Raw genomic sequence first — 15,700 nt, forward strand, 5'->3', positions numbered from 1 at the left:
AGACTGCCAGCCCCAGACCTGAGCCCTTCTCATTTTTGTGGTGTGAGCAACTGCTCACCAGGCAGAGTGCAAGGCCCACAGTAAGCAGGGTTTGGTGCTATCCAAAATATGAAAGGGTGGAAGAAAATCTTCTTGGACCCTCATGTCTGCAGTATGTGCCCTGTAGCACTATGGAGACTGCAAACTAAGACATAAAAATGTGGGTAGACAAATGGGGCTAAATTCTAGTCCGTGTCATTAGGACACAGACATTAACTATAATTAATGGTGACTGACAGAATTAGTGGTGTCTGACAGCAGAACTAAGGTTGGAGTGCATGTGCATTTGTGCACAGGTCAGTGTCTGCAGCCTCAGAGGACAGACCTCGTGGCTTTGACAGAAAGGTCAGCATTGGAGGGTTCTTAAGGGATCGCCCAGGTTCTGTCCTGCTCAGGCTGCTCAGGGAACCTATGGAAAGTAGCAGAAATTAATGCCATCCCTCTGACAAACTCTGGCCAAGTTTTGCTGAGAAAGCTGGATAAAGCAAAGTGTCTTCAAAGTCACTCCTCATAATTGCCAAACGACTCCACCACCTACTACAGCTGGTAAATAAAAGCAAATAAGGGAATCAATAAGTAATAATATAGCAAATAAGCTGACGAGTGGGAAGCTGCGTGTGCTCATATGGAACAGATGACATCAGACAAAATCAATAGCTGCCTTTGTCAAAGTTATAGGCTTGGTGGCAGCGGTGGATATTTATCCACATTACAGTAACTTTCTAAAAAGAAGAATGTATAAAAACTGGGGAAGTAATCTCTTCAGGCAATCATGTGCCAAGTTTGAATTAGACAAACTTGGTTAGATTAAAAGAAAAAAAAAGACAAGAATTCAGTGTTTTGGGGTCACTCAAGACAGAATAAGGATCAGAGCCCAGACACTGTCCAACATCCATAAAGCTGTAAAGTGCACTGATCACCCTGTGCAAAACCTTACTCATTCACCACCCTAAGTAATTATTGCCTAAAGACCTATATATGACTTTAAAAATCTGCGATACAGAGCAAGTTCACTACCCATTAATCTTTCATTTTTAGCAGTGCACACCTGTAACACTCTGTCTCTATTCTCTCCACTGAGCACACCCAGGGTGCTGGTAACCACCTTCAAAATGGTCACAGCAAAACACATGGGAGACATGTGGGATCCACTGCCAGATAAAATGTTAACCTTCTTGATATCTTCTCAGAGCATTTGTTTTTGTGTGAACATCAGGTTAATGCAGACATTTAGCACAGCCATGTGACTGGAATAAGAGTTAATATCATATTACAATTGGTTCTTTGTGTCAATTTTGCCCTGAGGAAAAAGGGAGACATTACAGCAGTTTCTTCATGTACTATGAAAAATCTTCCTGTAAGGAAGGTATGTGACACAGCAATAGGTGCAGTTGTCAGCAGTAGGAAGACTTTAATCTTCAGATAACTAGCCAAAAGAAAAATAATAGTTTAGCTAACATCATTGGCATCATTTATTGCAGCCTGTAAAAGGAAAATCTGCTCTTGAACAAGCTGCCAGTATCTCAGGCACTGATAGCTCAATATCTGGTCACTAATAAAGGTGCAGCCCCAATGTTTGCACAAAAACCTTTGTGAGAAGGGGATCAGTCGCTTAATTTAAAGTGACTCAGGGGTTGTTTGCCTTGCCAACCACGTTTATTTCTGAGCAGTCCAGCCCCTTGGCTGAAGCTGTGCTGGCTCATGCTGCAGCTCATCCCTGCTCCACTTGCCCAGGGTCACTGAAAGGAGCAGGACAGGCACAAACCAGCCCACTTTATACAGATTCACTGATTTCTCTTAGTGAAATACTTGTTCTGCTGGCTCCACACAGAGAAGCAACTCTGTGAGCCATTCTCCATGGACAAGCAGCTTTCCTCGGATGGAGGTCAGGACTTGTGCTGTGAACATGAGATATAGAGGTTTTAGTATCATCCTTGCCTTCCTCCTCTTCTTCCCAGGTGTGGAAAGAGCCCTTCTGTGCAGGTTGCTCCCCCCCAGATCTGGGGGTGCATTGGGAGGGGATTGCTGCAGCCCAGGGATGCTCCTGCATTGGGCTGCGTGCTGTGAAGGAAGGTGTTAGAGGAACTTTCTGCAAACAAGGGGATATATGGTGGAACCAGCTGTGTCCCACTGGCAGAAATGATACACACACTTGCAAGTGACTGCCTGGGCTCTGAAGGACTGTATTCTTTTGGAAAACAGAACTCAGGGTTTATCAAAAGTCATCTGGGTGCTGTTTCTTTTTAAGAGAACTTTCCAACTCCCTTGGATCTGAACTGATCTGTGGTCTGCAGGAGCGCAAACATGGCACATGGAGAGTAAGGAGGTGCTTTGGTGTTTAGGAGCACTTTGTGCAGCTCATAGGACATGGGCTGGTTGATAAAATCACCCAGAGCAGCAATAGCTCTGCATCAGGGAGGAGCAGACAGGCATTGCTCCTGCATCGGCCTGCCTGCTCTAAAGGGAGGGGTTGCAAACATTTTGAAGAACCAGCCCAGATCCGTGTTTTACTGTTTTCCTGTGGTTTATGGCCTTCCTATTGCTTGAGGAGATGAGGGCTGTGGGGCTGCCACCCCTGCCTCCACCCTCTGGGGGCACAGAGGGGTGGCTGTGGGTCTGGCTGATGTTGGCTGTGGGTCTGGCTGATGTGCCGAGCCCAGTGCAGGCCCCTCCTCAGGGCAGGCTCCGTGGCCCTGGTGGTGCAGAGCTGCTCCCAGAGCGGCAGCAGTGCCATCCCTCCTCCCGAGGTGCCCAGAGGAGGAGGATTTCTCCATCACTCTGGGGGCTCTCACAGGGCTTCTGCAGGACTGTTTCCCCAGTGAGCAGGGGATTGGGGGGACTCCCAAGGCAATCCCCATCCCCCTGAGCAGGTGGAGGCCCTGGTCATGCTTCCCATGGGTGACATGGGTGACCTGGAAGTGCTTCCCTCTGATGCCACCCTGTTCTTGCTAGGACTGGGGTGAGCAGCAGCCTGGACTCTGGGATGTTGCTCTGGGTGGTTTGCTGCCTTTTTGCTGCTTCTTTTAACTCCTTCCCTCTCTCAGAATAAGGAAATAAAGAAAGGAGTTGGGGGTCGGGGGGCAGGGGGAGGAGGGGAAGCAAAAAGAAAAGAGGAGAGCTATAAAAGCAACTGTGGAATCTCAGGACACCAGGAATATTTCTCTGTCTGCTCTGGAGTGCCCTGACCCCCAGGGGAGCACTGACTTTGGCCCTCATTCATGGAGAAAGTTTCCTACACTTCAAGATAGACTAGAATCCACAAAAGTGTGAAATAGATTATAGATAGTAGTGTAGGAATATCACTTGGTGAGAAATTTAGGTTTTGGGATTGTTAGTATGTTGTGGATGGAAGCAAGATGGAGGGCACAGGGTATCGTCCTGGGTTTCTTCTTCATGCTTCTTCTTCCTTCCTCTTCATGGGTTTGGGTGGTATTTTGTAATCGGGCAGAAAAGTCCACATTGCAGGGTGTTTGGGATCAGTTATTGGGTAAAAAGGGAAAATAATCTAGGTGTCAGCTGTTAATTGGTTAGTTTAGTCTTTAAAGACCTTGTAACAAGAGATTGTTGGCCATTTTGTGCCTTCTAATGAAAAGCTGCTGAACTCACAGTAGTGAGACTGTTTTACTGATGAGAAATAATAAACACCTGAGTCCAAACATGAATTACTGTCTCAAGTGCCTTCAATCCACACCCAGAAAACCTGACAACTGGGCCCCCACAAGCAACAAGTAGCAAATGGAAAGTATGGCATTCTTGGAAAATATGCCAAAAGGATTAAAAGGTGCTGATTTTCTCTGGAGCACACACCGTGGCTGGGCAAGGCGCTGTTCTCCCCCCGGCGCTGCGGTGAAATGCTGCCACCTCCCGATGCGCATCCCCGCCGCCCGCTCCTCCCGGTGGGAACCCGGGGGATTTTTGGGTGCTGACATCCAGGCGGTGCTCGGCACGGCCTGAAGGGGTTTGTGGGTTTGTGGTTAGCCCCGGGGCAGCCAGCTCGGTGATAAAGCAAAACCGCACACACACCGTCTCCGGGCACAAACAGCGCAAACCGAGACGTCAGCTGCATCCTAATTTGTGGTGGTTCATCAAATATTATCTGATCGTGGGTGTTAGTGAAACAGCAGAAGAAGAAGCAGCCTTTCCATAGCAAACGGCCAAAAGGAAAATATTTCACTTTAAATAGCATTTCTTTCATTATAATTACCATTTAATTATTATTCTTGCACTGAAATAGGATAAATGAGAGGGTAAATGTGGTGATGAATAGCTCTTACTGGTCAGCATAAAGGGGCATGCATCTTTCTTTTAAAGACATATGACCTGCAAAGGGAGAATGGAAAGTTCAGCATTCCAAAGGGTGGCCATGCTGCACAGGCAGATCGAAGTCTACTGGTGCATCCACCTGCCCAAAACACAGAGGCTGAAACACACCTGTGGATATTATGGCAGGAATGGGGACCACTTCTGAAGACACTGTCCCTTCAGTGGGGTTCTGCTTTGCAGAACACAGAGGGGCACAGAGTCAGGATGTTTCATCCACTGAGGCACTTGGGAACAGCCAAGAATGCACTTTTGCATTCAGAAAGGGAGTCTTTACTAGTGAGGGGGATAATGTGGGCTTAGGACAAAGGTTAAAAGGCTTTAAAGGCTTTAAAGTGGAAGAGATTAGACTAGATATAAGGAAGAAATTCTCCACTGTGGGGCTGGTGAGACACTGGAGCAGGTTACCCAAAGGAGCTGTGGGTGCCCCATCCCTGGCAGTGCTCAAGGTCAGCATGGACAGGGACCTTGGGCAGTCTGGTCTAGTGGAGGGTGTCCCTGCCCATGACAGAGGGATTGGATGATCTCTAAGGCTCCTTCCAACCCTGACCACTCCTGTTCTATTACTCTGTGGAGGAACAGCACTGCCCCATATTTGGGCTGGGGGAACCATCATGGCTGGTACTGACCAAGGCGACAGCGTGCTTTTCTGGAGGCTCCCAAAGGGAAGTTGGTGGTGCCAACCCTTTATCCCAGAGCCTGGATTTGGCCCTGCACCGTGTCATGATGAAGGCAGAGCTCACAAGGTCTGTAAGTGCCATCCAGTCTTGATGGATTCAACAGCTGCTGCTCACCCCTGCTCCTCTGCACTGACACCCCCAGGGGTGCAGGCAGGTCTGCCTGACACAGAGCGCTGTCTTTTGGGCTGGCAATTACAGTGCTTTCCCTCTTTCTCCCTTTCATCTGTTAAATAAAGTGCTGGCAGCTGCAAGAGCCCAGCTGGCACGTGTGCTGAAGCGGCTGCAGACAATGCACCCAGGCACTGTGGAGCACCCAGCCATGCTTCTGAGCCTGCTCTGACACAGGGGGATGTTTTCTGATGCAAACCCCAGCACCCGCATTTCACACGAGAGGGCATAGCTATGTATTTTAGGAATAAATGCAGTATGCAATCAGCATGCTGCCCTGGGCACAGTGGGAGTGAAGGAGCTTCCCAGGCAGGGAGGCAGCAGGAGCAGGGTCTTGCTCCCCATCTCTCCCTTGCAGAGAGAACATGATCTGAAATTTTGCTCCAGCAATGCTAAGAATAATATATGAGATCAAAAGGCTAGTTTCATCCCTGGGGATTGCAAGTCTGCTGAAGGTTTGCTGTAGGAAATAAGAGAAAAGCTGTTTTGGAAAAGCAGGAGTGTCTGAGAAGCAGTGGTGATGCTCTGCTCTATTTTTGGATAGCTTTCTGTCAAAAGCAGCAGTTTGCTAACCAGCTTCTGATTCCTTAAAGCATAGTGCTAGTTAAAACTGAAAGTCTGCAAGGGCCTGGTGGTTGCACTGAATTGGAAGAAATATTTTCAGGTGCATTGATCACAAATGAACTGATACATCCCCTTATCTCCACCTGCTGAACAGGGGTGAAAGACAAAGGGCACAGAGCACCTCCAGCCCTGCTGTTGCCCCAGTGGAAGCAGCCCTAAGCACAGGTTAGGCTGGCAATCTTGGGAACGTGAAATGGGTGCTGGAGAGCAGCACAGAAGTGGCTGCAGCTGAGGATGGATGCAAGCACAGCTCTCTGCTGGCTCCTTCCCACTGCTGTCCTGGTCTGTGCAGAGCTCTGCTTCCTTTCATGTAATCAACAAATTAGCTTCTGTAATTTGCCTTACAAACAAGACTCTCATATACTCGCTGCCTGTTTTTTTTTTTTTTTAGAGGTTTAGCAAGCAAACAGTGGGAGACCAAAGAATTAAAGCCATAAAGTAATCTGCATATAATCAGTAATTACCATGAATCAAACCCTCCTTCAGTTCAGCTGGTTATTATTTCCCTGATAATGTAATTCCCTGCATTGACAAAACTAGGAAATACTCATTTTCACCAGAACAGCAAATAATTTCCTGCTGTGCCCATAATACTGCAGTTTAGAGACTACATAAATCCAGCTAATGAAATTTATGGAGAATATGAGGACTACTTAAAACAGACTAAAAACCTGAAGAAGTAATTGCTCCCATGTGTGTTGGGAGGGGTGATGTTTTGCCAGCAGACCTCTGCTAAACACTTCTTACAGGTGTCACAGGCTGGCCAGCTCTGGGAGCTGATGTGGCTGACAGAGGGTGCTCCAGCAGGAATTTGTGATGTCTGAATGAGGGATGATGGTCATGTGGGGCTGCAGCCATGGGAGCCCCTTCAACCTTGCCCTTGTGGGATTTTCTCAGGTCTTGTGGCAGCGGCCACTGCTGGGGCAGAGCTTCAGCACACATCTTCCCAAAAATGCCTCCTGGTTTCAAGGGATGTGGAGTCAACATTGTGGGGACACTGTGGGGATAGGGCTGGCTCTACCCTCATTTGCAGGTTCTTCAGGAGAAGCTCACATCCTGGGATTTTGCAAGCTGCAGAGATGTGTCAAGTCAGTGGAAAGCTTCAAAACCCAAGGAGGCATCAAATCCTGGCCTTAACATTTCTGGGATTTAGGGTGGTAACTTTTCCATGTGACCCTAGAGGTCTCCATCAGAGGGATCTACAGAGAGTTGGAGGAGCTGTCTGGGAAGCCCAGACGGATTTGGCTGCTCCCAGAGCTGGGCTCTCTTTGCTGTGGGAACAGGGTCTGAGTTGCTCTTTCTACCTCTGATTCATCCAAAGAAAATCACTGGCACTGAAACTTCCCTGAACAGGTGCTGGGGTGCACAGCCATCATGCAGGGAACAAAGTACACAGGAGCAAAGGAGTTATCCTCATGTTTTCTCCTAATTAACCACAGCTGGATTACTGCCAGGATTCCCACTGACCAGCAAAGGATGCTGGCTTGTGGAGAACACCTGTCCTGTCTGGGAGCATTGCTAACTTCTTTGTGCTTTTAAAACCCAGAAGATGCATCCTTATCTGGGCTGCAGTGTGAGGGGCAGCCTCTTGCCCAGGCTGCTTGATGGTCTCCTCCATCCCCGTGTGGGGCTGTGTGTCCTGCTGGTGATGCTTACAAGCCGGTGTTGGCCTTGCCAAAATGCAACTGGGAAAAATCCAGCCTCCAGCATTTGCTTGGCATGAAGGGGAATTTCTAAACCACAGCAGCATGCCAAGACCCAGGCTGTGAGCTGCTTTCTCACAAGGTTAGAAGTCTCAGGCAGTTTCTGGAGTTATTTCTGGCTGATACTGAAGTGCAAGATCAAGCTGTGATAATATGACACTGAGCATGGATCTTGTTCCACAGGAAACACTGGGGTGGGTTGAGAAGGAGACCTGTTCTGAAATTTTAAAATTGTGGTGAAGGAAATGCCTAGCAGAGGATTAGAAGTGGCTAAAACACAGTGGAAGATCTCATGAAAGGGAGGTATTTTTTCAGCTTTTCTTGGAATAATACTGCGGTGAAACTGTGCAAAAATGTCACAAGTTTTGCAATAAAGAACACTCTGACATCGAAGGCATTAAAATGGGGGAGGTGGGAAATGAAAACGACCTGTCTGTAGGGGGCACTCAGCTGTCTTGTGTCTGAAAGGGAAGTTACTTAACCATCAGGTAAAGAAACGTAAGGGGAATACTCAGCCCCATTTGGTGAGAGATGCTTGATGACTTCTCTGATCTGTGCCCAGACACTTCCAGTTGTCAAAAGAAGGTAGCTGGAGCAATTGCTCAGAGCCTGCAAATACGGCAAAAATAAGAATTTAGACGAAATGGGATGGATGCAATTTTCTTTAGAGGCTGTTACTGATGCTGCTGTCAAGGGGTGCTGGCAGCTGAGGAACATGAGCGATGAACAATGTGGCAGAGCCCATTCTCCAGGCACAGGAATCAGCAGGGGGGAAAAGCCTCGCTATATCTGCTCTGTACCCCAGTGCCCGTTTCCTGAGGCCTGTCCGTGTGTCCTCTTCCAGCAGCAGCTGGGGTGGGATGAGAATGCCCTGCCTGCTCCTGGGCAGTGCCTGGCGGTGCTGCCGGGCATTCCCTGGGCCCTCGAGCTGCCCGCCAAGCCCCGGCTCACGGGAGTGCCCAAAGCAAGGCCCGAGCCGCCAGGAGCTGCCTTTGAAACACCCAAACCCGACCCAGCCCACTGGGGCTGGGCGAGGGAGGGGAGAGCAGTCCCGAGCAGCTCAGAGGACAGACGGAGGGAACTCACCTCTGCCGAGGGCTGGTGTGTGCTCGGGAAGCAGTTTGGGAATCAGGGAGGTCTCTCCCAGCTGCAGCCCCAAAGAGCGTGTGGAAAGCTCCTGTGGGCAGACTCCCAGCCCCGAGAATCCTTCAAGTGTGAAAAGTGGCCAGGAGGGGAAAGGAGAGGGGACAATTGGCAGAGGTGACAAAAAGGGGGATCGCTGTCGCTGCTGCCCCTGGTCTCTGGTTGTGATTCCTCTCCTGGTGTTTAATGCCCGCATCTGCAGAAGAGGATCGGGGAGAGTAAAACTCATTCTGGCCTGCAGCTGAGGAGACAAAGCGGACACTTGATGGAGCTCGAGTCGAATTTCTGTCACATCTCGCTGATGCAGCCCTGGGCGGCAGAGCCGGTGCCGAGGCTTCGCCTCCGTGTCTGCCCTTGGAACCGCCGCGGTTTGTGGCCGTGCCGGGATCGGGGCTCCGCTGCTGCCGTAACCCCGCACAGCTGTGGGAATGCTGCTGGGAGCTGCTCCCGCTGCCAAACAGGGCCTTCTGCACCATCCTGAGCCCCTCTCGAGGGGATCCATGGGCTGGGGACACTGAGTATGGCAGAGTCTGTTCCCATCTGCATCCTCCAGGCAGACAAAGGCTCACAGCCCCAGGGAAATCCCGTGGGATGCACTTCAGCGGGGGCAGCTGCATCCAAGCCAGGATAGTTCCATCATCCTGAGGAGTCTGTCGCAAAGCCTTGGGGACTGTGGTTACCTGTTGGCACTCTTGGGTCCCAGACAGTCAATGGTGTGCCAGTCCAATGGTGTCCACCTAAATCCCGAGGAGTGCGCTCCCATGTAACATGCACAGAAGAATAATTTTATCAATTAAAGGCCTTTTAATGCCTCCTGATTTCAAAATCCCACTTTACTGAGAGATAACATAATCCCTTAATAATATCTAGTATTTAATGGTTACTGTTCATATCACACTGCTACAAAAAAACTCCAAAATTATGTATCTCTTTAATTTTTGCTTCTTCAGTCCTTGTTCTCTTCCATTTACTGATTTGTTTTTGGTTTGTCTATGATAGCTGCATTGTTACTGTTTAATCTTTTGATAAAACCCCCGAGTGACCAATTCTGCACCTCCCTAGTCGTCTGCCACCAAGCAGATTTTGTTTCTTCCATGCACTTTATATTGTTCTTCCTCCCCCCTGCCCATTCTCAGTAGGAGAGGCAAATAATTCTTAACTGTCCCAGATTACAGTTTGAGAAAAGGGTGAAGACAAAGGTTTCTCTTCACTTATATGGAACACTACTGACACATTATTTTTGTGTCAGACTTCAAGCCTTGGTTTTAACCAGCTGCTGCAAATGTACAGAGGTAAACAACAGACTCCGTAAACAGTTCAATGCAGAAATCTTGATTTAGTACCTTACAAGACAAAGCAATCAATAATCTATTACACATCTAATCACAGGCATGAAGAGCCCAGCAGCCCTCTGCACAGCATTCCACCAAACGAGAAAGGCGGCTGGAGACCACAGTAAGAGGGACACAAATCACCGAGACTGCAAATGCACGGCTCGGGAGCTGATCTACAAACACAAATATTCAAATTCAACAATCACCTCTTGCTACTAGTGAATCATGCTATTGCTATCTGGAGACCAGTTGCTATGGCAGATAGCTGTAGCAGTGGCAGAAGGCCAAGAATCCTGCCTTTGAAATGTTAACTGAATTTAACTCTTGACTTTTCACAGGCAAGGTTCATTACTTTGTGTGACTGTGTCATATTACATGAGTGCTTTATCTGCCCTGGGTACCAGCTTGGAAGGGATATTATTAATCAGCAAGACAGTGAAACAGGTCAATAACAACTATTTGTCAATAAGGATTTTTTTTTTAATACCTTCAAGTCTGCTATGTGATAGCTGCAGTTACAGTAAGGGCGTTTTTTTGCTTTAATTTCTTCCCTTTTTCTTCATTTTATGTAAGTTATATGCAGTTCACAGTTCCTGGACACACTCAGAGCACACCCACCAACGCAGGCATGATGGTGAGATGCTCTAATTCGAACAGTTAGAGCCTGGGTATAGAAATACTGCTGCTCCATTTAAGTGGCAATGCGGGCTGATTTCTGTGATACCCACCAGAAAAATCAGTTACAGAGACTTGTGCAAGGAATAGGTATAAATATCAGTTGAAATGAAATTTTGTGAATGGCAGAACTAACTGCACACGAAATTCAGGTTCTTTTCAGCTGCCTGGAGTGCAAATCTTGGTCCCTGGCTAAAGGGGAGCTGTGGTTGCATACAATGAACTTTGCTTTATGATCTCAAATCTTTACAGCTGCAACAATAGGATCCCACATTTAGCTTCTGGACAAGCTAGGTTTGGTGAGTTAGGATTACTGAGATCCAAGGAAACACCATCAAATATGCAGAAGTGGCTCTGACATCCTTTCTTTACCATTACAATGAGGGGTTAAGCAGGACACACACTTGGGAAGTCAATGGAGAACAAAAGAACAAACCAGATGGTGCTACTGTGAAAAAACTCAAGAGAGAGCAGGGCACACATATCTGCAGCCACAGTTGCAAAGATGCAGATTCACAAATTGTGACAATATTTTTTCTTCCACAAAACTAACAAAGGTGTTACTGCTGCAGTTGAAAGTCTTGAGTACAGCAGGCCACTGGAGGCTGAGAGGGTGACAGAGAAGCTGGAAGGGTTGCTGTACACTGCTCCTACCCCAGTGTATCCCTCGGGAGTTTTGCCCAATTCCAAGAGAAGGCTAACAAGCACGTGTCCCTGCAAGCTGGTTTGTAACACATAGAATATTTAATGTTCCACCTTCAAGAAATCTCAATCTGACCTTCAAGACTTCTTATCCTCTATTACAGGATTCCATCTTCCAGGAACAAGATCACAGGATAAGAGAGCTCTTGCACCCTCTCACGCTTCCCTTCTCAACAGGCTTTTGGCTATGGGCTCAGACTTGAAGGAGTTATTCCAGGGAAGAGAAACACAAAAGATGTGCAAAACATGCACTGCACTGCTAGACAGCACTTAAAAAATCATCTTTCATCAATCATGATTTTAACTGCTGCATCTCATCAAGATACATTGATGGGAAAATACTTTAACTTTGTACACCTCAGATTAAATACCTGAAAACCAAGGATCTCTCAGGTATACCAGTGAAAAGCAGGATTCATTGAAAGACCAACACCCAGGAACATTTAAAATGAACCATTTATTAAATCAAACTGTTATTTTAACAGTTACATAAGTTACACAGCATGTTTAAGTCAAAAGATTTCACAAGGAAAAAAAACTTTAAACTTTTATTATGCAGGCAAAAATAGTACCACACAATATGTACCTGGGAGGGAAGAAGGGAAGGGGAATCTCTAAACATTCAAATAAGGCCATAATTATTTAAAAACAACAATAAAACAATAATAAACCCCCCCAAAGATCCATTTGCTTTTCAGTGTGTTCAGTGCTGCTAACTATATGTACTTTTAGTATACAGGTGTGATCGAGGCAGTGATATTTTGATAGCTAGGTTTAATGTTTTAAAATACTATCAGAAGTGGAATAAGGCTCATTAGTACATACAGCTGCCCTTGGAATGTCAATCTCAGTTGCCTTCATCAACTTAAAATTCACAAAGTGCACAGTTAAGATATGCCAAAAAATTGAATCTGCTACTCTACCAACAGCTGCCCATGCTTAATACTTAGTGGTCTATTGGAACAAAGTATGTTCTTTCAAAAGAGATGTGTAAGAAAAGCCACTGTAAAACATTTAGTTTTGAAGATGCACTAGGAGCTCTTTGTAAACTGAAAAGTAGAAAAACATGGATTAATTATGTTAAGAAAAGAATACAAAAAACACTAGAAATGACCATCAAACTTCCAAAGAACAAGCACCACAATGGACATTAGCATTCGATTTTGCAGTGTACAGCAATGTAATAATTTTACTCTAGCCAATCTACTTCATCAAATTCTGAATCATCTTCTGAATCACTGTACTCCACAGCGATGCGGCGGGAGAGGATGGTGGCGACGTCGTTCTCAATGCGCTCGTGCTTCGCTTCTTGCTCCCGCTGCTCCTCCACTTTGCGGAGCTGAATGCCTGGGAACAGCAGAGCACAAACATGTCACCCTCCTGCTTCCCCACTGCACATGGATCTAGGTCATGATTCAGAATGCTTTGCAATCAGAAATGAATACACAGAATGCTGTCCTGCTCAGGTAGAATTTTTTTTGTCAAGCTTTTAAAGAGAAGAATGTCAGAATTGCAGCGGCAGACAAGATCTTGAGTCCATCTACTACAATATCCTGGTTCTGATTTTCCATTAAAATACATTTTTAGTACCACTCTAAGTGATTAAGCCATTTTGCTATTTGCATTTTCTAGACTCTCTATTAATAATTTTAATGTAAATTTACAGCTATTTGAATATCCCAACAAGACAGGACCTCTTCTAACTCTGTTTTTTATCATGTAATGATTTGGTTTGGGATAAAGTATTACTTGGAGATCAAAGCTGTGGTAACTCAAGCCTTTGTTTTTTGGGTATGACTCGGTCAAAAGTGTTCTCAGCAATCACCAAGATTATACCAGCAGGCTCTATTTTCTCATTTTTGCTGACATTCTCTATGCATGTTCATGCACCCATGTTGTACTCAGCTGTTGTCAACATTTCTTTAGATTTCAGTGATGTTACCAATTCATGTGCATACAGACATGCAAAAATATTTTGAATTAGTGCTATAGCCTGTCTGCTGATATTACAGTACCATACAGATTCTGTGCTGTGCTGCAGTACAGGGGAAGAGAAGAATGTAGGACTTGAAACACTTGGGAGATCTTAACTACTGAAAGACACCCCACCATCAAACAGCAGCACACACCAATGTGTGTTCTGGTGCCAGTGGGGATTTTCCTGGCCATGGGCACCATAAGCTGAAAGGTCCAGCTGGCACACACAGCTCCTCATGAGATCATCAGGAAAACCCTGCCCTGAAGCTCTGCCCTTCTCTTGCACTCTGCCATGGGCACCTTGCAATGCAAAGGCTGCTCCACTACTGCACTGAGATCAGTGTCCAGACCAGATACTTAACAGCTTGAGGTCTTCAGCAATGATTTCTGAATGTCACTTATATCTTGTAATACAGTGACAGATGATCAAAATTCCAATGCCAATTGATCCGTTTCCCTTTTATCTAATAGTCTGTGAAAACCAACGTTTTTGTCTTCTACACAATTTGTAGATGATCAGAAATAACTACATTTGCAGGTAAACAGAAACGGAAAGATAATCTCCACAGATCATCTACAAACACACGTACTTTTTTCTGTAACCTAACTTCCACAAAGAATCAGGTTTGCCATCCAAACTAAACATCTGATAAGTGAAATTACAAATTGAAAAAAACCTGTCTACTTGGCAATGTATACACTGTAGGGGATAGAAAACAAACAGACTTGAGATGCATTCCTGTAATTTCTTACACATGTGAAATATTCCAAGTCTCAAAGGTCACGTGTATTTAGCAGGTTTCTGAGATGGTTCTGTTTGGTGTGTAATAGCCAACGTTACCTTTCCGTATTGCTTCCAGCAGAACGCTCCTAGCATCACTGATCACAGGCAGAGTTGAAGGATGGCGTTTGGGCTCAGGAGCAGGAATCACTTGGGATGGTGGAGACGGAGGCATTATGGGCGCATGAGGGCCAGGGACAATGGTTGTGGCAGGAGGATGCAGGACAGGAGGAGGGTGAGAGAGGTTTGCAACTGTGACAGGGGAGGAGGGTCGGATGCCCGGAGGTGGCAGGGGAGGAGGTGGGGGTGGTGGAGGAAGTCCCTGAACTTCAGCTTGCGGAGGAACGGGGTGAACAGGCAGAGCTTCGCACACCTGGGCGGCTCTGGTGACAGGGGGAGAGGGCTGTGCCAGGGGAGGAGCCACTGGAGGTGGAGCTGGATGAAGAACTCCAGGAGCAATCTGGAGAGGAGCTGGCGGAGGCGGCACAGCTGGGGCCTGCAGAGCAGCTGTGGGAGGGGGTGGTGGCGGTGGGACTGGGGGTGGAGGGGTGGAAGTCATTGCAGCTCTTAAGGATGAAGTCGACAAGGCGGATGGAAGGGGTGGCGGTGGTGGAGGAGGAGGAGTGGGGCTCACAAACACCGGTGTTCTGCCTGTTGCTGGTGACTGAGGGCGATTTTCTACCAAGCCAGGAGTAGAACTGCAACATCCAATAACAGAACAAAGATATTAGAGCTAGAGAGTGGAAAAATAGTAATAGATTAACTTCTGCAACTTTAGAACATTGAAACCTGAGCATTAAAGAGCATTATGTGCTATGATGATTTCAGGGTGTTTGTCCACACCTCATAAATAAGGATGTCTAATTTTCAGTATAGAGCTTGCAACGGGTGTCCAAAAGACCTCTGCTCAAATTCAGCTATTAACCAAATCTATGTTCTTATACAGTGTACCTGCATCTTGATCAAAGATTTCCTGTACCTTTGATATAGTTCTTCCCTGTCGTCCCTAAGTAAATCCAAATTATCTTTCTCAAGTCAGGGAACTAGCAGTTGATTAACTGTTTTGGTTCACAGAACTTTAAAACCAAAACAAAACAATGCAAACAATGAAAACAAGTTAATTTGAAATATATATACTTAAGGTGTGATGAAAAAATGAGTGAGACTAATATTAAAGGTCATCAATACTGCATACAGAGAGGTACAGTTATATGCTAGATACTCATTACAGGACAATAAATAGGTGAACTGAAGAAACAAGAGAGAACAGTAAATTTATTTTCCTGAAAGACCACTAGAGGATTTCTTTAAACTGTTGTGGTAAATTAATCTAAAGAGTTATGCATTTTTGTGTATGATCTCCTAAGCAGCAAATATCACCCATTTCAGGACACTAAAATCTTGCTGATGTAATAATCCCATCTGAATTAGCTATCCACTATTCTAAGTTGTATGTGCCTGACCATAAAATAAGACTTTTGGTATAAAAAAATAGGGGAGTGACAAAGAAATTTTCATCTCTAGAAAATATTCTATGTATGTATCCACTTCTGA

At 46.1% G+C, this 15,700-nt stretch overlaps 1 protein-coding gene across 4 annotated transcripts in view; it reads right to left on the reverse strand.

The window, feature by feature from the left end:
• Positions 1–11,826: 11,826 nt before the first annotated feature.
• Positions 11,827–15,700, reverse strand: part of WASF1 (WASP family member 1) — an 88,531-nt gene continuing 84,657 nt past the window's right edge. For all 4 annotated transcript variants that reach the window (XM_064707871.1, XM_064707870.1, XM_064707869.1 and 1 more), the window contains 2 exons: positions 14,207–14,844; positions 11,827–12,735 (listed from right to left, as the gene is read on the reverse strand). In XM_064707871.1, coding sequence (XP_064563941.1) covers positions 12,578–12,735; positions 14,207–14,844 — 796 coding nt within the window. In that variant the 3' untranslated portion in view covers positions 11,827–12,577. The remainder of the gene's footprint in view (positions 12,736–14,206; positions 14,845–15,700) is intronic.

Source organism: Zonotrichia leucophrys, chromosome 3 (assembly GCF_028769735.1).
Source record: "Zonotrichia leucophrys gambelii isolate GWCS_2022_RI chromosome 3, RI_Zleu_2.0, whole genome shotgun sequence".
In the NCBI taxonomy this organism is placed as follows: domain Eukaryota; kingdom Metazoa; phylum Chordata; class Aves; order Passeriformes; family Passerellidae; genus Zonotrichia; species Zonotrichia leucophrys.